The sequence below is a fragment of the Hippoglossus stenolepis genome, chromosome 7 (assembly GCF_022539355.2).
Source record: "Hippoglossus stenolepis isolate QCI-W04-F060 chromosome 7, HSTE1.2, whole genome shotgun sequence".
In the NCBI taxonomy this organism is placed as follows: domain Eukaryota; kingdom Metazoa; phylum Chordata; class Actinopteri; order Pleuronectiformes; family Pleuronectidae; genus Hippoglossus; species Hippoglossus stenolepis.
Window position 1 is genome coordinate 12,130,773 of NC_061489.1, and position 26,594 is coordinate 12,157,366.

General features: G+C 44.8%; 2 protein-coding genes across 3 annotated transcripts; both read right to left on the reverse strand.

Annotated features, from left to right (window-relative positions):
- Positions 1 to 423: 423 nt before the first annotated feature.
- kctd12b (potassium channel tetramerisation domain containing 12b) lies at positions 424 to 15,659 on the reverse strand. The gene is made up of 2 exons (XM_035160679.2): positions 14,097 to 15,659; positions 424 to 1,445 (listed from the first exon to the last, which is right to left on the reverse strand). Exons 1-2 carry the CDS (start codon positions 14,938 to 14,940, stop codon positions 871 to 873), a joined length of 1,419 nt encoding a protein of 472 aa, XP_035016570.1. The 5' UTR covers positions 14,941 to 15,659; the 3' UTR covers positions 424 to 870.
- Positions 15,660 to 19,574: 3,915 nt separating this feature from the next.
- On the reverse strand, positions 19,575 to 26,232 carry znf711 (zinc finger protein 711). Of its 2 annotated transcripts, XM_035160673.2 has the most exons (8): positions 26,050 to 26,231; positions 24,955 to 25,036; positions 24,736 to 24,833; positions 23,432 to 24,289; positions 23,158 to 23,304; positions 22,861 to 23,043; positions 22,529 to 22,663; positions 19,575 to 22,437 (listed from the first exon to the last, which is right to left on the reverse strand). In XM_035160673.2, exons 3-8 carry the CDS (start codon positions 24,812 to 24,814, stop codon positions 21,257 to 21,259), a joined length of 2,583 nt encoding a protein of 860 aa, XP_035016564.1. In that variant the 5' UTR covers positions 24,815 to 24,833; positions 24,955 to 25,036; positions 26,050 to 26,231; the 3' UTR covers positions 19,575 to 21,256. The 2 variants fall into 2 exon arrangements, with proteins under 2 accessions (XP_035016564.1, XP_035016565.1); XM_035160674.2 differs by lacking the exon at positions 24,736 to 24,833 and having other exon boundaries at positions 26,050 to 26,232.
- Between the last annotated feature and the right edge of the window lie 362 nt (positions 26,233 to 26,594).

The following is a 26,594-nucleotide window of genomic DNA, read 5'->3' on the forward strand; positions in this document are numbered from 1 at the left end:
CACAAAGACAGACACAAGCACACACACACACACACACACACACACACACACACACACACACACACACACACACACACACACACACACACACACACACACACACACACACACACACACACACACACACACACACACACATCTGGTAATTCATTTCTGAGGCTGGATGAACATTTTATGCAAAGCAGATAGAGGAACAAATGGCACTGTGCATTGGTTCATGTAGTCATTACTGTCATTATTATTCCACATTCTGGCCGCCTGTAATTACCCACTTCACTTCCTGGTACGCCACATTCTCCTTCTGATTCCTCTCCAGTGCTGACTTGGATATAATGCGACGGCAAAAACTGCAGAGCCCTTTGAATCGAAGGCTTTTGAAGTCACAGGGTTAATATTAATGAGACAAAATAGTTACTTACATGATTAGGACCAGATATTTCACTGTTTTTTCTTCTTTTTATTTTGCATCAGCAAGGTCAAACACATAAAACTTTCACACTTAGCTCACATTTTCCAGTTGTTTGATCAGCGGACATGTTACAAAGAGCAGGGCAGACATTTCTAATCAATGATATTACATATATTATCCTTCGACTGAGTAAAAAGAAAGTTATTAAAATATATCTCAACAACAGTTTCTAAAGGGGAACTGTTTTCTATGATGGGAAAAGACACATCTTAGTATTTAATCTTGTTTGTGTGTGATTGCTGGACTCGCTCAGCCTAAGCACAAATCAGTCTTGTTCTGTCGACATGCAAAAGCTACCACATTAGAGGTTTAAGTAAACCTGCTGTGAAAATAAAGCTGGAGTCCACTGCTCACAAGTTGTCAAGTTTGTTCGTCACGTTGCCTCGGCAAAGCAAAGCGCTCTATGCGTTGTACTTCTTGAGCAAGTCACTTTGCCAGTGCCTCTTGCGATCCGGAAACACTCTGGGCAATCGGATCTTTCTGAAGTCCTCAATGCATTTCTTCAGATCCTCCTCCAGCAACTTCCTCTCCTCTTCGTCCTCATCCACCCCAAGTGCTGGGCCGCCATTCTCCCGCACGGTGGGCCGTGGAAGTGTCTTTAGGTTGAGGGTGGTCGGACGCTGGGGGCTCTCAGCAGGAGGCGGCGTCGAGGAAGTAGGAGGAGGGGTGGAGGTGGACGAAGGTTTGGGTGGCAGAGGCGGAGGCAGGGCCGGAGGTGATGGAGGTGGGAGGTCCGGGCTGTTCGCAGCAAGAAGGGGCAGTGGAGGAAGAGGAGGCGTCAGAGGAGGAGGAGAGTCCAGGTGCAGCGGGTTTCGTATGTTCACTGTTGTGATGCTGCTGTTTTCTGGAAGGCTTTTGGTTCGACCAGCATTGCCATGACACACCGTGACGGATTCAGTGGCAGTTGTAGAGGTCAGCGCTTCAGTGAGAGCTGGACGGTCAGAGGTTGTTGTCTTGGAATTTACTGATGAACCACCTGCAACAAAAAGAAAGAATGAAGTCTTTTAGATTCAAGTAAAATTTTAAAGGTTCATTGATAAGTTGGCTAATTTTCTTGCCAAGAGTTTGATGAGAAGATCGATTTATGACATGAACCTAGAATCAGCCTTCTGATTCAATACTGATTTTATATATTTTAGAATAAAACTAATGAACTAACTATGAAAATTCATAAGTGAGAGGAATATTTAGGTTGTGTCTGAAATCACTCACTAATCACTATATAGTGAATCTGAGTGTTGGGTGAAAACCTATATGGTGGACTGATTGTATCCCACAGTGCTTCATGAAAGGTAGTGTACAACTGATGGTCAGTAACCAAGCAAAATATACCATCATGCATTGCACTCGAGGCATTGACAAGAAGAAAAATGAATAAAAACAGACAAGAGGAGAGAGGGCAGCAAGAACAGAGTGATTTACTGCGAGGATAAAGACAGGTTTATATATGCAGGCTTTTTTACAGACCGGTTTTAAGTCTGTTTTAGCGTAAGTCCCTCATATTTACAATGATGTAGTTTGCTGTTTTATGCCCGGCACGGGACAAATCTCTGAGTCCTTGTGGGAAAATATATAATAAAAACAGAGCAGTGCATCACAGCACAAACTGCTGCTTACCAGTTAATTTCAACATGCTTTTTTCCTAAAAGTATTAATACCAAGGGATTTTCCACCAGCCGTCATTGTTGCAAAAATTACGCAGAGAAAATGCAGAAAGTAGTGCAGCGTTTTTTTCTTTTGACGATGAGCTCACTATATAGTCCTCTATATAGAAGTCTTTAGGGGTTAGAGAATAAGTGGGTGATTTTGGACAAAGCCTTGTGGTCAGGCATCTGTTGTGTTGGAAGGTTTTAGGAAACAGGCAAACTCTGCACAAAAATTGTACTCCATTTGTTTTGTTCCTATCAGAGTGTGTCAGTAGCATGTGGCTGGCATAGCCGCGAGCACCTCGGCTTTAAGCTTCACAGTCTTTGTCTCCAGGAGCACAAAAGTAAACACATGCTGGCACAGGAGTTTGTCAGAGAATTATGGAAACAGAAATTAGCAGAGAGACAGAGCTCCGTGGGAGAGGGAAGGGAATGAGCGATAAGGAGGGTGGAGGACAGTTTCACACAAATGCAGAATTCCTCCTCGCTTTTGTTTGCCTGTGTATCGTCCTAGAAGGAGAGTGGCTGAGCGGGGAGCATGAAACCTCCTGACTGGAGCCCGACAAGCCATTATTCACGGTGTGTTGATTTTTCCATCTCAACTCTGTGTGAGGACAGAGGAGGTTGCTGCCGTGCCACTTCTCCGAATAGGTGGCACATGCACATTCTGCACCTCTCGGTATTTGAAGGCCCATCACCGGTTTTGAACTGCCCCCCCTCTCTAACTCTCTTTACAAACACAATATTTTAGAATCAAGTGGGCGTTCTACTCCACCTCCCACTCGTCTTTGATTTTCACTGTCTACACATGAGGCTAGAAAACAGCGAACTCAGGCCGACCGGCTGTAAAGCCGATGAATTTCCAATATGCATCCTTTTTTTTGGGGTGGGTGGTGGGGGGGCTTCCATGTTGCACTTATCCTGGGTTTGACCACGTAGAACACACAGAGTCGCTTCTCTTTTCTGTGTAGGGTGGACTAGGGAAAAAAAGCAATCCAAAAGCATTCTCAGACTCTCTTCTCATGTGATCCATTTTGGAGAATCCTGATTTATTCATTTCCTCATGCTGCTTCTGTAAACAACAAACTGCAATTTCAAAAAGGCCTTGACAGGAAATGGTGCAAAGCTGCTGTGGCTGCAAATGCCCAGAAGAAAAGATTTTTTTTCTTATTGTTGTGAACTTTCAGAAATGCTGCATCGATGGAAAAAAAAAAGAAAATACTTAATGCATAAACGTTTATCCACATGAGAGTGGACCTGGTTATACACTAAGTTAAATGGGTAACGACAGCCCTGCATGCGTGCTCCTCATGCACTGCATCATCTAATGGAGTCACAGTCACACAATATTAATCACACGCATTCTGGCTCTCACAGTGAAGCAGCCACATACAGTACAAGCTGCTACGGCCCATTAAAACACACAGGCAGAGCTCATCTCTCCTCTCACCGCCTCTCATGCAGAGATGTACAGGTGCAATATGTCAGCGAGAGACACACAACCCAAACACACACATGTGCACCGACATACGAAGATCCACGAGGGCCTGCGCTCTTTCCTTCAACAGGGCTCATCGTCACGGTAACCCATCTTATATAAGAGGAAAAGCTGCTTGTGTCAAATGGAGGCGGCACAGAATATTCTCCCACTGCCTTGGCTTTCTGAATACCTGAATACGGCTGTGCATGTGTGTGCGCGTGTGTGTGTGACAAAAAGTGCACAGCCCATGTGTGAGATAAAGTAGAAAGCGAGTGTCATCTTTTGTGTTTCTGCATTCATGCGTACGAGTGTTCATACTGTAGTGGTGTGTTTGCATGTGTGTGTGTGTGTGTGAGAGAGAGACAAAAAGTGCCAATGAGATAAAGTAGAAAGTGAGTGTCAGCTTGTGTGTTTGTGCAAGCAAGCATATGTGTGTTCATTCAGTAGGTATGTGTGTTTGTGTGTGTGTGTGTGTGTGTGTGTGTGTGTGTGTGTGTATCCTGGGCATGTATTGGCATTTGAAAGGAGGACAGATAAAGACAGAGGATGTAGGGGACGGGAAGGAGGGTTGGCAGAAACATGCGCTCCACCATGTGTGTGTTTGTGTGTGTGCTGCATTCCCTGTCTCTCATAGTGAATACATGTGTTTGAGGGCTGCATGGATGTGGGAGTATGGGGGCTTAGCAGTGTCAGAGGAATAATCCACTGGGGGATGGGCTCCCTGCTTTCCTCCACCACTAAGCCTTATGGAGGAGAGCAGCGAAAGAGTGCACTCAACCCTTTTTCCCTGGGCCACTTCTCCAGGGATCTATGCAAAAGCCAAAGCACTTTCTCACACTGTCTCCTCTCTGTATCTGCCTCGCTCTCTCTCTCTCCCATCTGTTCAGTGTGACACATCTCTCCTCTGCCATCATTACTGCTATTAGCAACTCTAATGTGTCACTGTTGCCAGGGTTTAGCACCACTCTGTCACAAACGTCTCCTCCACGCTTTGTAAAGTTACTCTCACCTACATCTTTATATTTCACCAGCACACTGTGTCTTCTCACACACAGACGACATGAAACCATGATGAGTTGTCAAAAACAGATACTCCGCAATTTGTGGGAAGTTATATCGGCACTATCATCCTGACCCAATGTGAACAAATCATTTTTCACTGATCATTTGAACACATGTTAAGTGTCTTTGAGTTCCCTGAAAATAGAGTTATTATTATTATTATATATTGGTTTAGTATTATTGTCGTAATAATCATCATCATGATCAAGTTGACAAATAAGTAAAATAGAAAATTCTAAGGTCATAAACCCTGCCTCCTCCATGTTAGTGGATGGGTCATGGACCAAACAAAAAAGTCAAAGTATACACGTCAAATAATTTTTTTCTTAAAGATGGTTTATGTCATTATAAGTAGCTCTTTTCACACCGAGTGCTCATTTTTTCAGGCAAATTTCATTAATAATGTCGTGATTGACAGCTGAGAATGACTAGTGATTCATTGAGCATGTGTATCGCGATCACGACTCCACACCACGATCGCTGCTGCGCAGACCCTGGCTACAAATGCACAAGATGGTGGCATTCGTATGCAGGATATTTTGGCATCATTTCTGGATAGTGGGAGGAAGTGGAGACGCGTCGTCCATCTTTATATACAGTCTTTGGTCTCGAGTTTCATTGTTATTTAATGTAATTTAAGTTTAATATATATTTCGGCTGTTCTTCTGCTAATATTGTTCCTGCAAATACTATAAAACAGTCATCGTTATAATTTATATTTTCCACACAATCAGTGTCATTAAATACCTTGAGATGTTTGAATGTGGAGTGAAGCGAATTAAACATGAACGTATCCACTGCTTCTGAATTACCTTGAATATGACGGATCAATCAGCCGATGGGGTCTTTTTAAAAGTCATTGTGTCACCGCCGACAGGTGCTGTGACCCGAGAATGGGGAGAGTGGCAAACGATCGCCATGGTAACGGCACAATAATGTGCGGGAGCCGGAGCTACACAAATGCATAGCAATGTCTGTCGGACCAAAGAGGAAGCCTTTCTTCCCCAGTGTGATGTTGTGCATATGCCTTCAGCTCACGCTACATAAGTTTGGCAATTACGGCATGTTTTATATCTAATTACCTAGTATTCAGCGCCGATATCCAACATCTGCTTTGTGAAATGATCTGTATGGTGCCTAATGACAGAGTGGGCCTCAGCCCCTCTTCTCACTCATTGTCTTTCCTCTCCGATTGCTGCCACAGCGAATACATACGGGGGCGTAATCAGACATGGTGACACTACTATATTCCTCTGACTAAACTGTGCATGCTGGGGCATTGACACAGTCGTCCATATCAGAATCAGCGGAGTGCATTCACGAGCCTCTGAGCAATTACAAACCTGTCAGTCTACATGATGTTGAAGAAACAGCTGGAGCTGCATCCAAGTAAGAAAAGCAAGCAGGGGATGAAAGGGTGAGAAGATCGAAAGGGAGGGAGGTGTTCGAAGGAAACCATTGAGCCAGGCATCAGTGCTTGAACCACAGATAATGTTCTTCAAAGCAATGATCTACTAATTCCACAAACGTCTGTCTGTCTCTGTCTGTACGTGGCTTGAGAACCGTCGATTTAATCCGCTTCACACTTGGCAAGTGTCGCAGGTGCTGATCTCCATCATTCACAGAATCACCTCCTCTTAAGCAGGTTGTTTTCAAAGTAAAAACACAACGTTCTTGTTGCTGCTGTAAAGCATTATGTAAAGCTGAATTACATTTTTATTTTGAAAGGTTAAGTGTCAATCATTCATACTTATATAAAATCCACACACGAACAGTAATTAAGTAAATCCAGTTTTATTTTATGACAAACGTTGACTATAAAAGCTTTATTTTGCAGATAAACCAGGTAGGATGAACACAAGGCTTTCTAACTGAACTCTGTACCATAGACTTTTTATAAAAAACTCTACAAACAACGTCCAGTACACAAAAGTGACAGTTTATTGTAGAACTGTTCGAGGAGGACTCACTAATGACATGGAATAATTCTGAAGTATCTCCAGAGCTTTACCACAGGACAAGCAACCAGACCATTCCACCCATGAAGGTTCAGAACTGGAACTGAACTAGTTTGGTAATTAAATATTATGATATGATTTTTGTATGTGTTTTTTGCAGGCTCGCTCAGATCTCATGTGACCTCTTTATCTTCCCCCTGCGTTAAACACCTTGAGCCGCCGCCTGGCTTCCACAGCCCGCAACCAGACTGCGTATAAGCACCCTCAAGCCTGTCCTGGCACCCCCTCAGCTGCTGCCGAGCCCCCGTCTCCCCCCGCCCCCGTCACCCACCACCTGCTTCTCCTCTCAAGCCCGGTTTGAGCCAGGGTCGAGCCGTGCCGAGGACGACTGCAGCACCAAGGACGAGCCTGGCTGTTCAGATTATTGATAATTAGAGGGGCAGATTAGAGCCCAAGTCTCCAGATGGCTGAGGTGAATCACCTTCTGCACAACAGCACCGAGTCACATCTACAACTCACTGCTCTACAGCAAGACACTAACTGCTCATGGTCCTTTCACAACATGGATTCACAGTGGACACATTACACAATCGGGCTGACATACTAAGACATTATTTTAAGTGAGTGAATATTAAAAAACATACACGCAGCTTTGTTTTCAAACTGATTTTGTTGAAACTTTGTGGATGTATGGGGTATGGAACAAGAAGGAAGCCATTAACTTTCTGAGCAGATTCAATCCAGGAATGACTTATTACTTCCTTTAACATGGTGCGATAGGGTGCTAGCCTTGGCGGAGGTATGTGCTCTCTGAGTGTCCCTCACACTAAATGCTCTCTGGCTGGCAATTCTTAAAATATCAGCTTTCTATAGCATCAGCTGATATTGTCTCATATTTTATCTAAATAAAGAATACGAGACAACAAATCTAACAAGAATTAAAATAACATAAAGCTGTTAATAATTAGGACTAAAATCTAAAAACTGTATTTACAACCCTCCTTACAAAGAACCCACATTTGTGATCATTTTCTACGACGGGTGACTGTAATTTTGTATATATAATGTATAATAATCATAATAATAATAATTTTTGGCTACATGTTATTTTAGAGAGGGAATATCAGGAGATCAGTCTGTCGCCTGCATTAAAATGAAAAATGTGGGGCATCTGGTGAGGTTATACTTCAGTATAGGTTTCACAAACAACAAAATACTGCACCACATTATCATAAATATCGGGAAAAGATTTTTTCAGACACTGTGTCAATTCTGAAGAAAGAGCCACACAGACCTTTTCTCATTAAATAACTACTTTGTTCTCATAATATTACAATTTTTTTTTCTCTAAATCTCTTCAGTGTGGTCGTAATTATCCGTCTAAATCAGGGGTGGGGAACATTTCTTTGATCAAGGGCCATTTCAATTTTTATAACATCCTTCGAGGGCCATTCTAAATTATTATATATTATTAACACATTTATCACACTAACTTTTAGTAGTTTTTAACTGGGTGCACTGGTGCGCCTAACTTTTTCATTTGGGTGCACCATCGTTTTATGTGATGTTTTAAAACAAATTCACTGTCCTCCTGTTGGACCATGTAACTGTGCAGTCTGGGAAATAGGTGCAGATAAAATATACGTTCATCACATGGGACTTGAGCAGGACTTTGGTTTGAAAAGGGAACAAAACAAACTCACGTGTACTTTCCTTTGGACAGAGACTCTTCTGCTTTTAAGGAGAAACATTAATAACAGTCACATCTTGTCAGTTATTGCCACAGCTTCCTGCTCAGTTTACGCAATCTACCACACAGTTTATACGTTTTTCCTCTCCGCTTCTTTCCTCTCAAGCTGCTGCCGCCTCACTCCTCTCGCTCCTCCTCACATATATACAATCTCTGTGCTGCTGTACCGGAGACCGTTGCCACTTGAGTTATCCTCTTTTTTCTTGCTTTCCTCTTTTTAATCCTACAACTTGACTCCGACTCTCTGACTCACTCTCTGACTAATTTCATGCTCCCTCATTCCCATCCTACTTTTGCTTTGTGTCTCCACACATCTCCAGTTCTTTTTGTCAGTTATTCTTTCTGTGTCTTGGGGCTTTGAAGAGAAGGGAAAAAAAGACTGTGAAGTAAAGCGGAATAATAAAGAGATGGATGAAAAGACACAGCACTGTACATCAATACTGACCTAATCTGCTCCTAACCTTTTCCGTCTGTGAGATCTCGTTCCATGTTAAAACCACCTTTTGCCTGTCCTCTCGGGTGTGACTACCCACTGACCTTGCATGATAAAGTCCTGCGGGAGTTCGGGGGCTTCATATGTTTTGAGACAGCTGCTCTCTGTAGGAGACATGTGTGAGGAAGAGGAGGAGGAGAACAAGTGAGAAGGAGGAAGAGGCAGCAAATCATGTGTACCCATGCTGCAGGATAGAGCGGAGAAATGAAGTTACACATCTGGCTTAGTGCCTGGCTCACTATAAATAAACCAACGCACAATAAGATAAAGATGCCCCGAGCCAGCGCTACTGTACTCCGTGCATGTGGGCTTACATGGCAGCGTGGGTGAACCGTGTTGTCATCGAGGACACGCACACATGTGAAAACAAACAAAAGAATGCAAACACACAACATGCATTTACTCTCCTCTCTCACACACACACACACACACACACACACATGTATCTTATATGTTGATGGAGAAATCTGCGGTAGGCCTGAGGCGGCGGCGGCTGCTGCCTGCTCTCTCCTCCCATTGGCTGACGCTGCTCCCAGGTAATTAGCAGCGTTTCCATATTAGCGTGGACCTCTCCAGGTTATTGCTGTCAAGACAGGAGGGGGGCAAATTGCCTGTTTGCCTGCTAATGCATTTTTAACTAATCACAATGACGAGTGAGAAGAGGGTAATCGGATCTAAAACCTTGCAGCTCCGACTCATTAGCGTCGCACAGGAGGGCTGTCGAGCCTCTTCTTCCTGGTAACTTCCCTCACATTGTGCACGTGTTTGTGCGTCGCTGCGCGTGCCAACTGAATGCTCAGCACATTTGGGAGACAGGGAGTGTCCCCCCCCCCCCATGCGGCGCTGACCCCCCCAAAACAGAGGCCCGAATACTCGTCCCACCTGCTCAGCAAACATTCACACGAGCGGAAAAAAAGGAAACAGAGCCAAAATGCACTGGCACGCAGATCCGAACGTGGACACACAAACAAGTTTAGAGCTACAGATGGCTGCGGCCGAATGTGGAGGGTAAACATAACGACAGCGTGAAGCCTCAATCTGATACTATACTCGGTGTAAAGTGTAGAGAAAATGAGTCACCGTGGCTCCATAAAGCATATGCTGGTGCTGTTCATGAAAGATGCAGCCTGGGAACCTGAGCTGCATGGATTTAAAGGCACAGCTCACGATTCACATCCACGAGACAGACAATACAGTTTCCCTCCTCTCCTTTGCTGACGCAATTCTACTATGAATCGATATACTGTATGATCCCAGCCATGCTGAGTAACCCTGTGGATCGATGGTGTCTCTCTCTGTGAGTGCTGACGGGGCTGACAGGCCTGTAAGGACGACATCACACTGCAGCCACGGCCCAGTGCCGCGGGTCGGGACCATTCCAGAACCTCTTCAAGCTGAAGTGGCTCAGGAAGAGAGAATAAGACGAGAACACAGAATTCTTCAGCACTTAAACACTCTCCCCCTGTCACATCTCTTCCTCTACCAGGTTATCTGTTTCTCCTCACTTCCTTGCCCCATTTTCCAATCCCCCCTTTTTTTGTTCTCCTTTGACGTAAATCCGCTCCCATTCTCCTTTCTTTTTCCTAAACAGGGGACGTGATATACGAGACAAGGGGGCCATTCTGAGAGGGGAGAGCAGACCGGGGGCCAAGGCACGCTGCCACCAAGAGCCGCCTACAGTGACGATAGCAGCACGGGAACATGACATGGGTCACATCACTGCCTCAGGCTGCAGGGAACAGACTTGTTCTCTCAGGGTACGTGGCAAAAGTTCAATAATGAATAACAAAAGCTTTCTGAGGAACTGTATTAACTTTAACTATTGTGGTAGGAGTAAAAAAAAAAAATATTTAAGAATTGATTGTGTGCTGTGTGGTGAGCAGGTCTGTCAAATGCAATCTGCTATATTCTGATGTTTTCCAAAAGACATGAGAAGCAGCATTTCATGGTAAAATATCTTTTTATTGTGACACTTTGGATAAGACAGGCGTACCATCCCGGTGACACAACTGGAGCCTGCTTCTTGTATTGCAGAGGAGCAGGCGTGCTGCACCTTTCAGCCACAAGTTTCACAACAGAGCATTGCAAGAAAAAACAATCCCAAGCAGCAGCATGTCATCACAGCCTGTGGCGAGTCGACCTCGCCGCTGCTGCTCCTCCACGTCTGAGTGTCAACACTTCTCGCACATCCACTGTTGAATGTCGAGTCTCAAGGCAACTCCCGGAGACAGAGACAGAGACAGAGAGCGGTTCGGGACACTGATGCCTGAAATTTCACACATGTCTCTCCATGTCTGTGCTAATGACTGACCTTGGCGCTCCCCGTCTTGCAGCGGTGCACCAGGGAACAGTGGCCAGAGGAATGCTGCTTGTGACTCTGTGTGTGTGTGCGTGCGTGCGTGCGTGCGTGTGTGTGCGTGTGTGTGTGCGTGTGTGTGTGTGTGTGTGTGTGTTACTGCAGGCCCTGTATCGTCCCGATCTGTGAGGATTCGTCATGCATTCCTGACCGCCACAAAAATCGTCTGTTTTTCCAGGAAAGGAGCTACATAAATATTTTAACATTTTATGTGGAGCTCATCAGCGATGCTCTTATCTAGGCCAGGCAGATATCAGGTTCACAGGTCTTATTCTAAGGTAATTAACATGTGATGATCACCAGGTAACAAAGGCTTATACAAGACAGAATTTATAAGACAACATGTGACCACCTCAGCCACATAACCGACATAAACACACACCTGGCTGTTGTACAAGTTTAAATCATAGGGCCCACTTTTCTGTTCTCTTTCTCAGAGGGGGCGTTTTTTATTGACAGCAGACGAGAATCCTTTCTAATCTTTTTAAATGGGACAAATCATTGCTTTGGATGAAGCCTTAATAACTGTAATTCACCGTCCTGCATTTTATGTCCAGTCTGCTTCGAGATTTGTAATGTGCAAAATAGTTAGCTCAATTAATGGCAACAAAGTAGGGTTTTTTGCAATCTGCTTTAAAGGAGCTTTTTTTATCTCTGCTTGTCCTCATTTGTACCCTGGCTCTATATTCTGGTCAACTGCTCCATACAAGTCCAGGCTGAGGAAGAAAAAGCAGATGGGAGAAAGATGGTGCCTGAGGGCAGAGTGTTGAACATTTAATATGAAGCAGAGTTTAAGTCCAGGGACATTCATTTTGATGGGAAATGGTGAGATGAAATGTTGGATTGGTTTCTCTGGTGATTGAGTTGTATTGTTACTGAAAGTTAAAATGTCAATGTGTAGTAAATGAACCACTTCCCAGAAGGTTTATGTGGAAGGCCATTCAAGACTGTGGACACGCTTTGTTATGAATGGAACATAAACAACCCAAATAGGAAGAAAACATCTTTTATTTGACAAATCAATTCGCTTTTTTTTGTTCTTTTCTTTTTTTTGCTGAACACTTTTGATTTCAGCGTTGTCTACGCCTGCAGTGACACACTGCTGCAGGACTCACATATTGACTTGGATGTCAACAGCACGTCATCACACCGAAACACAACATTGCCGTTTCTAGACATTTCAGAATACATTTATTGTCACTGTCAGACGTTCTGCCAAAACTACAAACTGACACCTCAGGTGAAATCCTGCACTGTATTGCCTTGCTGGCTGCTTCTCGACTGAAAAGTCACTCGCACCTCTTGTTCTAAAAATCAAATTACAGCTTCTACATTTCCTTTCTGTGTCTGCATCACCTGGATCTTTCCCTTCAGTTTGTGTTTTAGTCTGAGGTATATATGATGTTGCAGACCAGTCCTGAGGCTGTAACTGGAAAAGACTTGTCTCTCAACTTGCCCCTTCATGACTGAAGTCAAACCTGCCACATTATAAATCTGCCCTGTCGATGCCCTTTGCTACAGTGGTGAGAAAACATTGGGCTTTGGCTGAGCTACAGCGTAATCCTACCCTTTTCTCCCGGGGTATTCACTTACATTAAGTGAGAGTTATCATCAAATAAGCAACAGCTTCAACTAATACTGAACCGAATATTAAGAATAACATTGTTGTTTACAGAACATTCAGAGACATGGTCCACTAAAGTGACAAGCACATTTTTCTTTTTCATGGAAACAAGATGTAGTCGTGGTGTGAATCCCGTCCCACGACGCACTTCACTAAAAATGCTCTTAAAAGTCTAATGGAGCAAAGAAATGTCAAAGAGCAGTGGGCTGTGAGTGATATAACGCCTCCCGTCTCCTGCGCCCTCCCAGCGTGGCTGATTAAAATACTGAAAGCTCTGTAGTACAATCGATACACACACTTCATCCATCTTTTCTTTCTGTCTACGAGACCTACGCGATTTTGTTTTCCTTTGAATCAAAGCCTGTTGCTCATTCATTCAGGACATTCCACACACACCTACAACATCTTTTTCCCTTCAAAAACAAGTTCAATGCACAACCTCCCCCACCGTCCGTGTGGCTGTATTATATCTCTCCCCATTCAATCATTCATTACTGGACAGGAAAAAACTAACTACTGTATATGGCACGTTCCCTATCCACATGGTACTGGACATATTTAATAAAAACTGAAGGAAATTTGATTTTGTGTTACACTTCTTTTCTTGTGCTGGGGCTGCTCACATCCCTCAAGGCTGATAAGAAGTCCAATTATTTGGTAATTTAGTTCAGAGGAGCAGGAGAGTCCAATCTGCTCCAGTAAGCAGGCAAAGTACAGCACTGTACATCACGGCCAATCTCTTTGAAGCCCTTTCCCTTATGCCCATTATGACTGGTTTCATTCGTCATATAGACACAACGGGCTGCTTTTTTAACAAAGTTAGCTCTAGGATAGAGTATTGTGCTTCACCGAGGCAGATGCAATGTATAGAGTACAAAGGGGAGACAGTACATAGCAGGTATCAGTCTCTGCAGGACGAGGCTGAGGTTCAGGACTGGGGGGGCTACAGCTAGATGGAGCGACGGCTTAGGCAAAGGCAAGAGCTGGACCTGAGGATGAGGTGGGGGTTTGGATTTGGGGTTGAGGGGGGAGGGCTGCAGATTGGACCAGCAGAGAGAAGAGTCAGGGCCGCTGCTGCGTACTGTTCATAGGGGAAAAAGCTGGATGCTGTAGAGAGAGATGGAAGGGCACAACATCTACGGTACATCTACTGGTGCAGGAGCCGTCAGAGAGAGACGGGATGGCTGGAAGCTAAGGGAAGGGGGGGCACTTGGAAGGTGGAGGACCGGGGGAACAAAGCCGATATAGTCTCACTCACGGTAGAACACATATTCAGTGTAGCTGGTCCAGATCTTGTCGTCCGTCTGCTCATGGGCAAAGGCGCAGGTTCCTGTAGAGTTACAGGCCACCATGTGGAAGCCTGCGTCGGCCAGCTTGTCAAAAGCCTGCTCCAGAAAGGTGAACTTCAGATAATAGCGGGACGTGTAGCGCTCAGGGGGGCGGTCAGGGTCACGGCTCTCGTTGAGTGTCTCCCCAAAGACCTCTTTGGCCAAGGAGGTCTTCCCACAAACCATGATTCGTGCCACCCTGCGGAACTTAGCATCGGTCTGGCTGTCACGGCCCAGAGTATACGAGCCTCGGTAGCCAATGGTGATGAACCCGGAACGTTTGCCATCCATGGCACCGGGCACCAGGCTGGCACACGCAGCAGTTGCAGCCCCCAGTGAGCTGAGGTTACGGGCTGTGTCAATCCCGGGTGAGGAGTCCTCTGGGTCGCTCTGACACCCCTCGTCGCCCAGCGAGTTCTGCTTGCTGATTTTGGGCACCAGCAGCTTGACGAGCTCTGGCAGGTTGAAGAACTCAGCCTCCCTCTGCAGGCGCCCGCGTTCGGGGAAGTGGTCAGGAAGGACCAGCTGCTGGTCCCGCATGTAATCCAAGATGTAACGGAATAGGAAACCATCACGGTCCACAAAGAAGCGCCCCTTGGTGTCCCTGGCCAGACCTTTGGCTGACTTTCGACTGAACATCTCCCACAGCAGAGAGTCTGGCACACTTGTGAGGGTGGAGTAGCGGGTTATGTACACCTGGCCTCCAACATTAAGCTCTATAATCTCTGGGAAGGGCAGTTCCTCCACAGATATGCTACTATCTGGTAAAGCCATGACTCCCTCCTGCCACACAGGTGCACTAAGGTGCTGCTTTAAGAAACTCTCTCGGTTGCCCAGTGGTGGCGGAGGCCTGTTGCCTGTCAGAGATGTCAGGAGCAGCCGCGGTGTGATCTCCTGTGTGGTGACGGACGCAACGCACAATTGGAATGCGCGCAAAAAAGCTGTCCACCACTCTCACATCAGATCCAGGAGCAACTGAACAGTCACACAAACACTCTCTCTGTTCTAACTACAGCTTCGCCTCATTCTTACTAAAACATAGTGCAGAGAGTTCCATCAGCGCTGAAAGGAGCCGTGTTGTCCATGTCCTTTACCCGCAGACAGTCGCGCTCTTCTGTGGATGAAAGTCCGCTTGTGGCACCAGCTCTGTGATCAGGAAATGCTCGCTTTGCGCAAGTGTCCATAACGAACTTCTCTCTCTCTCTCTCTCTCTCCCTCTCTCTCTCTAATGTCGCTCCGTGGTCCTGGCGTAAACGGGATCCGGTGGTGGCCCAACTTCAATTAAGCAATCCATAGTTGGTGCGCTCCGTGGGGGTCCCGCTGGTGTAGAGCCACGTGACGAAGAGGATCTTCCAGACGTAGTGAGAGACGAGGAAGGTGAACAAAAAGACCTCGGACCTTTCCATCACATGGTGTTGTGTCAGTGTGTGAGCGGACAGGTCCGCGGCTCCTCTCTCTCTCTCGTGTCAGACTGTAACTCTGCTGCAACGTAACCGGGGGATAAGGCATTATTCATCCCGGTAAGCACCGCCCACACGCCGTGACGCGCCTCTGCTGGGATCCAGGTCAAAACAGCCTGCGTCCCTCAGGGAGCGGTGGAAAACTGGCAGCTCCTTATTGAATCTCCTTAAACAAATCAGGGCAATTTAGTTTCCCCCTCAAAGTTGTATTGAAACGTTAATTGCCCCAAATTGCCCCAGCAGATAAGGCCACAGGATCTATTTAGAGAAGCCTTACTAACTGGACTCATTACATATATTTCCTTTGACATCACATCAAAAACGTCATTATTATAAATGGTAAGAGAACAGAAAGGAAACCTGCGCTTCCATCAGGGCTTCATTCATTATTTCTCAATGTGGCGACTTGATGGAATAAACTGTGTAATAAAAACAAACACCAAGGCCAAATTCTTATTTGCCGGGGAGCCTCATTAAAACGCAGCCACTGACTGGTGAATGGTTGTGCTTTTAATTTTATTGCTTTTATTTTTGGGAGCACTCACAGTGGATGAGCCTCCTAAAGAAGGATGGGATAACAGTGACATCTAGTGAATACTCAGGAGGACACTTTTTCTCTTACAAGACAAAATCATTAATTCAACATTTAATTTAACTCAGGAAGACTTTGAGGTAGAGACATAAATTACTGCATAGCCGAGTGTAGAAAGTAAACAAAACATTCCAAGAAACCAAGAAAACACAAGAAGAGCAAAATCCTTGTAGTACATCAAATTCTAAAGAACATGAATCACATGAACACACAACCAGCTTCCTCCTGAGCTTTCAGTTATACAACATGGTTTTCATGATGTGAACCGTCTGCTGAGTTGCCATGGATATTGATTTATCTGAACTCAATAGTTGTACTGATTTAATCAATGAAACTTCTGTTTTATTTGTGGCTGTCAATGAATAGTCGCCAGGCCGCCTGCTACTTATGCTCTCTGTCTCTCGCTGTGTCCTTTTCTTTGGTTAACTCCACCACACAGTGAGTCTCTCTGCCTCATCAGCAGGCCAGTTTCAGCCGTCTCCGAGCGGTCTGGTGCTGATTTCCCTGAGGCCCCTCCAGATGGCTCGCGGCATTAGAAAGCCTTTTCGCAGACAATCTGGTTTGGACGACTTTGGTTATGTGGTCCATGGACCTGGAGGTGATACGGCAGGGCTGTCTGCCAATGAGACGGACTGTTGACACAGTCCCAGCTCCATTTTCTGCTCCTTTGTCGGAAATATGCTGCGTAATAGCAGAATGGTGAGCAGGCCAAAGCTTAATATCCAAAATAATGTGCTCTGATGCAGAACTGTGTAAATATTTGGGTGTTGCCAAATCTCAACCCAGTGCCACTGATTTAAAATTATTGAATTACTTTTTTTTTTTTAAGTTTGACCCTGCCTTTCACTCACTGGTTCTAAAATCCCTCCACATCAGCAATATTTTTACAGACAGCTTCATCATTCTAATCACATCCACACCAGATTCCATTGATCCTCAGAAATGTGGGCAAAATGACTGCATCTAATGAATTAGTTTGACCTTCTGCAATGGCTGGATTATCTGCGTACGTCTGTCAATGCTCATCACAGTGATGGCCTTTGGAGGCTGTTTGGTGTGTGTATGTGTGTGTGTTTGAGAGAGAGAGAGAGAGAGAGAGTGTGTGTTTGATGCTTCTCTGATCATAAGCAGAGTCTTGCAACCCTTGGGAGAGAGATAGTAGTTCAGCATAACTCCGACAGGAAGTGGGAAAATATACTTACAGCTCCTACTGCTGCTAAATCTGAATGTGTCGAGGGAAAAACCAGCTGAGCCACAACTCCCACTAAAGAGTTGGATTCTATAGGGGGAGAAAAGAGGGGTTACTTAGTGAGGATCTCATGGATATGTCTACATATTGATCTCTGCATCCTCAGCGGTTTGTGCTGACGGCAGCGCCATTAAGTGATTTATGAGATGTACACTGGATGGACTCAACAGAAATGAGCAGGCTGTTGCTTCTGTTTTCTCAGGTGGCTGTGCTGGGGCCTGTGTGAACCTGTCTGCACGGCCTCATTTCCCTCAGTATGAGGCGTCATACATCTTTCATGACAGGTGACAAGTGGAAACTCGACCCGTCTGCAGCACGTCTCAGTGGGACTTTACAGGTATATTTTTCTACAGTGTGTCGAAGAGCTGCTTCCCAATCAACATGTGCAAAGAGGGAGAAGATTTGTTTTTTTTATTATCTCTGCCATGGAGGTTATATTTTCACCTGTATCAGTTTGTGGATTTGTTTGCTTCATAGTAGGATTACGCAAAAAGTACTAAACCGATTTCCACCAAAATAGTAGAGGGATTGGGGCCGGGGCCCGAGATGAACCACAGATTGTAAATAACGATGAATGATGAATCAATGAAGTTGAAATATCCGGGACATGAATGCTACCATCTTGCGCCCCTTTGGACTCTGCGCAGTAGTGATCAAAGGATGAAGCCACAGAGGGAAGTTCCCGCCGATACAAGTGCTGGGCCAATAGCGAGTCAGTCTCAGCTGTCAATCTAGAAGTTTCACCCCATTTCTATAGCATCAAAGAATGAATAAAAAATAAAACAGAGGAAAAATGTGCACTTGTGTGATGAGAGCGACCTGAAAAGACAGACACCATCTTACAGAAAAAGGTATTTTACGTGTATTTTGACTTTTTAGTTTGGCCATGTCCCATCCACTAACACAGACGAGTTGAGATTTATGACCTATACTGCAGCCAGCCACCTGGTGCCAATCGAGACAATTTGGCTTCATTTTTAGGGAGCTGTCATGTCTTCCATTGTTGTATAGTCTACGAGAAGACCTCATTAGATTTGGGTTTTTATTTTCCACATTTTTATTCATTTTTCAGATCTTGATTTCCCTGTTCAGCACTTTGATCTATAATAAAATAAATCATTTAGGTTATAAGACCACTTCCTTTTTTCTTTAATATGTCTCGTATAAAAATGTGGATTTTAACGCTCTACTGAGTACAGATGAGGAACACATCACCTTCACAGTGGGATTACAGATTATTATTATTTCCTCGTGACTCAGTCTGTGTTTTTGCCCTCTCTCTCCAACAGAGGACACTCCCTTACCAATCACATCCTCTCTATAATATATGCATAATGTAGACCACTTTCATTAATGTGGTTCCTTTTTCATCACTATCGCTCTTAAGAGTAACTGGGGGCTGTTGCAAAATGCCTGACAAGTCAAGTTGTCAATTTTCAGTATGTGTCAACATTTACACACTTGGGACAGGGACTACGAGTCACATTTACTCACAGACAACAAGATGTGGTTGGGTTGAAATCATTGTTTGTTCAATTACATTTGCTGTTAGCCCTGGGGATAGGCTTCCCATTATTTACTGCACAATTCACAGACAATAGGGCTTTTCTTAAACCAACATGTGTAAATAATCAGACTAAAGACAGATGATTCCGTGGTTTCTTCAGTCCTGGTACCGTCACACTCCTGGGATGCTTTGTTAGAACAGAGCTATTGTTGTTAACAGCAGTACTGAGCTTGCCCACTTCACTGCATTGTGAACTTGAAACTGATGAAGTAACTGCTACCACAAGAACAAACACACTCAGACAGACTTTAAACCATAAACAGGCCTCTGCTGAAACAAGTTGTAGTTTAGGAATGATTTAAGTTCCATTTTTATTTCAGTTAAGACCACAATGCTGCATGATGTCCTATATGAAACAGGTTTGCACCGAAGACGACTGGACATTCTTTCAGATCCCTGAATAAATTGGACTACCTGGGAAATGAAGAAGTACCAGCTGAACAAGAAACAGATCTGCTACAACCAACCCTGAGTTAATGACAGGCTTTTAGGATGTCATGTCAAGTTGATTGTGTTATGCAGGACAAACGACAAAAAGTGTAAAAAGATAATTGTTTATTTTGGTTCTTCCCCACCAGTAGTTTATCCACAATCAGACTGAAAGAAAATATAGACTAAGGTACACAAAATGCAGGGATTTTTAATATATACCACAATTAATTTCATGGAGACATATGTGCATACTTTACGACTAATGCCAATATGATGACCACTGACTTTGAGGGAGTAATCCGATGCTTGGGACTGGGTTGGGTTATTTAGGGACTGTAAGACTAGGGTATGGGGAACTTGTTAGTGAGCACAAACAAAACACAAAATCCAATCACTTATCCATAGAACAAAACAATAACTGGTTCACCAACTGCTTTCAATGACATATCAGTTTTGATGCAGTAATGGATCGTGCCCACTTTGTTAAAGACAATACTCAAAAAACAATCTTTACCTTTACCCACTCACAAAGCTGTGTACTTTTTATCATGTGGGGTTAATACACAGTGGTGACAGACTTCTGGGCCCCACTGTGTATGTGTATATACATATATATATGTGTAGATATATATGTATGTATAGTCCCCATACATATAATTAAATTCAGTTATTATTAAAGTGCTTTCTACTGACTCAAAACACACAATCTCTGAGAGAATGGTATTGGTACAGCATGTTTGAGAGTTAAAAATCACTTATTTTTGATTAGCTGTGTTCATCAGTGCTTAAGAGATAAATACCGACAGATGTACGGCATGATTGCGATCAAACGGTTAGCTTAGAGATCACATCTGTGGCATAGGTAATGTCACAACTTACAGTGCCGGTTATACGACTACTTCAGGGGTTTATATCTGATGCAAAGTCCATCCATCTGTGATGTTCACGTGATAATACGCCCGTTAATTATCGGCACCATAGTAGCAGATATAAGAGCATTTCTGTGTCAGAAATGTGTTGTGTACACTAAAGGGATATTATACTAAAATACCAACTGAACCTTTCTCCTCCTCAGACCAGAACATTTTCTGATTCATCTTTTAACGCATATTTAACAGAATATAGCCTATATCATACATGATTCAGTTATTGAAACTCCAAATGTTCAGGCTTGGGAAAAGAATCAAAAATGATTAAAAGTTCAATTGATAGTTAATAAAATGTCTGTATTCAAGGTGCATAATGTTTGTCACTGAATTTATGAATCATGAATGGCTCTGCCCATTTAAGACCAGATGGCACTGAACACAAATGTCAGAGTAAAAGCTAGGTGATGAGGAAAATAGACACCGTGGAGGCAAATGTCCCCTGTACTCGGTCCACATGGTCTGATGAACTGGCATGACGTTCACGAAGCACCGCTTTCTGATTTACAGGACAAAGTCGTCATCTTGCAGCATTTCAGCTGAGTGGGTATAAAAATATAGACATTTGAAACCCTGAATATATGTTCATAAGTGATTTTCTGCAACGAAACACAATTTACAGTTGTCCCCACTCAGTGTACACACTGTGTTTTTTAGACTTCAGCCCCCTCATCTAAAACATGTTCGTCCATCACCTCTTGGGGAAGAGGTTCACACCCATTTCAACACAAAACGGCAATTATAATGTTGTCTTCATCAACAGCCTGCATCCGTCATTTCTTTGATAATACACTAAAAATTATCTCTGGGTGTGTGACACAGATTTATTCGGGAAATAGGAGTGTGTATGTGTGTGTGCTGACGTTACATCATCATGTCTTTGTGATGCCTGGCTATGTGCTGGCTCTTCTCTGAAGGCCTCCTAAAGCCTTTGGTGCAGTAGTCGCAGCGGTGGGGGTAGTCCTTGGTGTGAATGGAGATGACATGACGTTTGAAGCCAGAAGCGTCCGTACTGTTATATTCACAATACTGGCACTGATAAACCTTTCTACCACTGTGTGTCTTCATGTGCTTCTTCAGCTCAGCGGGCTGCCGGAAACCTCGCCGGCAGCGCTTGCACTTAAAAGGGAGGTCCTTCGTATGCAAGGACAAAATATGGCGGCTTAGGGTGAAGGTATCGGAAGCGTTGAAGTTACAATGCCGGCACTGGTGCACCTTGTTGCCCTTGTGTGTCTCTGCGTGTTTCTTCAGCTCAGAGGGCCGGTGAAAGCCTTTCTCACACACATCGCACTGATGCGGAAAGTCCTTAGTGTGAACGGAGATAATGTGTCGTTTTAGGTCACTGGAGTTGGTGCTCTTGTGCTCACAGTGCGGGCACTGGTGGGTCTTGTGGCCTTGCACCATCTCTATGTGACGCTGGAGTTCCCGAGCGTCGGCATAGGCCTGTGGACAGTGGCTGCACTTGAAGGGCAGATCTGCACCATGCTTGCTCTTAATATGAGTCTTTAGATTGGACTGGTCTGCACAGCGAAACTCGCAGTGCGGGCAGTGGTACGGCTTCTCTCCTGTGTGGGTCCGCATGTGTTTCTTCAGCTCTGATGGATGGCGGAAGCCTTTGGCGCATTCGACACACACGTGTGCAAAGTTCTTACTGTGCACAGCGAGCAGGTGACGATTGAGTAGGCCCTGTTCAGCTGTCTCATAATCGCAGTACTTGCAGTGATGCAGTTTGGGCTCCCGGTCCTTGACGATGAGCTTGTCAGAGCCCAGGGGGCTGGATTCATGGTAGCGCCTTGTGTACTCAGTGTATTCAGGAGAGCGATCACTGTTGTGATTCAGCAGCTTGTGACTCTCCAAATGGTTGTGGAAACTGACCTTCTTGTTGGTGGTAAAGTCGCAGTCCGTACACTGGTACTTCTTCTTTAGCAGGTGGTCCGGGTGGTTCTTCATGTGGCATTTTAAGAAGCCGCGTGAGCGAAACTTCTTTCCACATATGTGACAGGGATAGACTGTCAAAGGCATGCCGTCTGGTCCAATGATAACAGCTGGAAGAGGTCAAAAAACAGCATGCAGCTTAGAAAATTATGTCACATTTTGTCATTGTGAATTATTACATCATTATCATGCTGTCCATACCAGTCTGACATTGTCGAATCTCTCCTTTCTTCTTTTTCTTAGCTTTGGGCTTAAGGGCACGGTTGGCGCCCAGTCCCTCTCGGATTTGCAGAAATGGTGTAGCTGCCCCATTCTTTACCTGATCAATGGTATTATCTGCACAGACATGACAGGGCAACATTATTACACTAAGCAAAACCTGTCAAATTTTTTATTTTCAAATACATTTTTTCTTGAAAAGAATGTCATGTTCTAAACATGTTATTAATCCAAGCTGTAATCTTTGCTGCACAGGCACAAATATCTTGTTGTTGTCGCAAATGAACAGAAAGCTTTTTCACAAAGGAACATACTGATGTCATCATCATCATCCTCATCACTGTCATCATCATCATCGTCATCTTCTTCTTTAAGATGGTTCTTGACCGCCATGTAGACCATCTTGTCGCGGCCAACTCCCAATCGGCCTGATGATGCAGCTTCCAGGTCAGGATGGCCATTCTGGTAGTCATCCTCCGTTATTACCTCTGTTCCACCTGGAAACGGAAAAACTATTTTGAATGGGAACAAATCTACAGGTAATCTCTTGTGTCATAAAATGATGTGTTGCCAGCAGACTGGAAAAATTGCTAAATTTAAAGGCGACTTGCCTAAATCGTCATCTGCTTCAGCTTTAAAAATGTAGACTTTTATGACCTCAGAGCCATCGTCCTCTTTGGATTCCTTATCTTCCATTACCTCAGTGCTGATCTCAAGGGGCGTGTCTCCTATGTCCAACTTCTCTTCCACCTCATCCACTACAGTGACACAAGAATCCAAATATTGCGTTATCCCAAATAACATGATAACAATAATAAACAAGACATTACAGAAGAATAGTGTTAATTAATCTAAATTGTGTTATCATGCACAAAGTGGTCTTACAGGAGATCATGAGGTAATCCTCAGAGCTGCTTCTTGCATCATCGTCCTCATCTGTCTGCAGGGGAACAGCCTCAGTTGGCAGCTGTTGGTGGATTATGGTCTCTGAACCGTCCTCTGTTACCATCAAGCCTTCTGACACAAGCTGATGGTCCAGGGTGTTGTCCTGGTGGTCCGACAGAAGCTCTGCCACAAACACTTGGTCTGGCATGTCATCGTGGTGGTGGTTTGAGTTCCGGATGAGGCCTGAGGTAAGGACGTGGTGGTGGTGGTGGTGGGGGTCCAGATCTTCCTCTATTGCAACCTCTGTCCCCAGGATATTCTCAGGCATGATCACACTGTGTTCTGAGGACACCATGTCTTCACTGTTCATTTCATGGGCCTCAACCCCTTGAGACTGCAAACTTTCCACATCTACCTCCAGACCCTCCACAACCTCGGCCTCTAAACCCTCCACCTCCACCTCCTCCTCGAGGCCCTCAACAACATGAGCTTCCAGGCACTCATCCTCTATGTCTGTTTCCAGGCCCTCCACTACTTGTGCTTCCAGACCTTCGACTTCCACCTCTCCCTCAAGGCCGTCGACAACCTGAGCCTCCAGCTCAACAACATGCGTCTGTAGGTCTTCAACCTCCAAGCCCTCTACATCTGCGTGTAAGCTCTCCACCACTTCAGTCTCCAGTCCTTCAACCACCTCTGTCTCCAGGTCTTCAACAACCTGAGTCTCCAGGCCTTCCACCTCAAGCTCATGCTCCAGGAGGATGCCCTCATCCGTCATCACATCAGAGAGAAGCATACCCTCAGGCACAGACACCACAATGTGGTCCCCGTCAATGTGAGCCAGGCCTCCCATGCCTGCAACTGGAAGCACAAGAAACAGAGACGGGCGAATTAAAAGCTGTTTCCATGAACAAAATAATTAATAAACCACAGTTCACAGCTTTTTGAACATTCAAACTACAGGTAAGATGTCAAAGCATCTTGTAACATTTGTATCATATCATCAGCTTGTTGGTATGCAGTGAGGATGTCAGACTGACCATGTAATGTTATTGTAACTTTATTATGCAGCCAGTTAATGACGCTCAATCCCATTTGGACTGTAGATTTAAAAGGTGTGACCAAATGAAGCCAATTAGTACATGTAGGGAGTGTCTCTAATGTGGGAAATAGTGACATAGTTCATCTACGCATGCTTTCATCTTTAGATTTCGTGGGGACATTTGTGTTGGACTGCATACTGCAAGAGGAAAATAAGGGCTTCTGGCAATACAATCATTGTCACCTTATCCTACTTGACCACCTACCAAAGTCTTGCATGATCATAGCGTGGGGCATCTTTAGCTCCTGAGTGTGCAGTTCCAACACCCCTCCTCCTTGATCCATGTCTTTACTCGGAAAAAGACTGAAAATTTACAGTGTACACGTGTTACATGGTTGCTTTCACTTTTGTTAGTGTGTGTTACTGATAATGAAAGTTAATACAACTTCTGACAATGTCACATTGACCCCTATTGAATACATACCTTCACATTTGATGACAAAACCCTTAAAATAAAACCAATAAGATATCTGCTGTGCCTTCTTCCATCAAGGTAATCAATCCCTCTGACAAACAGACAAAACAAAGAATTAATGACATTAAAAAACAAACTTTATACATGGTTTCAGGAATATGACAGGGGAACTGGTGTCGACACAAATAATGGCCTCTGTCTGAGTAAAATGCAGAAGACAGAAAAAATATGTGCGGCCCCCGAGGGGGTGGCAGTTGTGTTATTGACCACTAGCTCCATCCATTGCCTCTCTGCAGTACTGCAGGCGGGTTCAACCTGCAGACATGTAGCTTTACACCTGGAGCTGGTTGAGCCTGATGGCTGGAGACCAGCTGAGACAAAGGACTGTCCCGCTCAGTGTGCGGGGGACGAGCTCACAGGCAGCGGCTCCTGGATGATATGTCCTGCTTATTTCAGTGGGAGGAAATGCACTGTCGCCACATTTACGGTTCATAATGAGCCAAACATGTCATGTCTGCAGTGGTCTGATGTCATGTTGTGGGTGCCTGGTTTGCGCAGATGTGTTATTCTCGGATAAAAACTAACACTGTGCTGCATTACGTCTCTTCTTAAAGAGTCTTGTTCTCCGAACGCAGAAACTACACATGCTCCGAGTTTATGGCCGCCAATGAAAGTACCGCAGACGTTATGCAATGCAGACCAGGGCGGCTACCGCCCTCCACCCACCGGAGCTAACTAGCAAGCAGGCTAGGACTGTTCCCCTGAGCGCCATTTTGTTTTAGCATTATGGCTAATTCATGGAAGGCGATAACCGATGTTATTTGACTATTTAGTCATCAAAACACGAGACGTCGCCACGCTGGTGAAATCATCGCAACAAGTGACAAATGCAAAATGCCTCGTGAGGTTATTTCTGCGTGTCGCTGTAACCTGCGCGACATCCGCGGTCCGTCCGGCTAGCTAGCTTGCTAAGCTAGGTGGCGCAGCTTGTGCCGCATTATCTTCCATGTTGTTTTCGAGAGGGCTGAAAGAGGCCCGCTGCGGCCGACAGGGCCCTTGCGTCTTATTTCACATGCCCCTCTGATCGATTCAAAATAATTTTACCTGATAACGTCGTCTTCCGACTCTATCGGCGTTTGTCCCCCTCCTCAGATTTGTCTGTTATTGTTTTGGTTTATTTTTGACGGTAAGCTAAGTGCGGCCTGCAGTTTTGGATCCCCGGCCACTCTTTGCTAGGCCTCGGCCAATCAGCTTGCTTCCTGACAAGCAGAGGGAGGGCGGGGGGCAGACAATGCGTGGCCTCGTTTACCGCTGATCCTTTACTATTTGCGTCATGCATAGGAGAGCAGAGTTACATTAACGCACCCAGTCACTCTGCGGGGACATATTTATCATCCGCACAAACACACAACGCGGGAACGGTGTCACATAAAGAAATAAAAAATAATGTGATGTGATTGCAGACTGCGCGCTCACACTTTGTTTGCGCAGATGAGGCCTGTAGGCCATTTTGTCACAAGGGGTGGGAGACGTCAAGTTCCCATTTATGAAGCGTTTGGTCGCAGCCAGGAAATAAACAGCGGATGATGCTGCTGCCTATTCGGTGGATGCTCTGCATAATGTTATCAATTAGCACTATGCAAACAGAC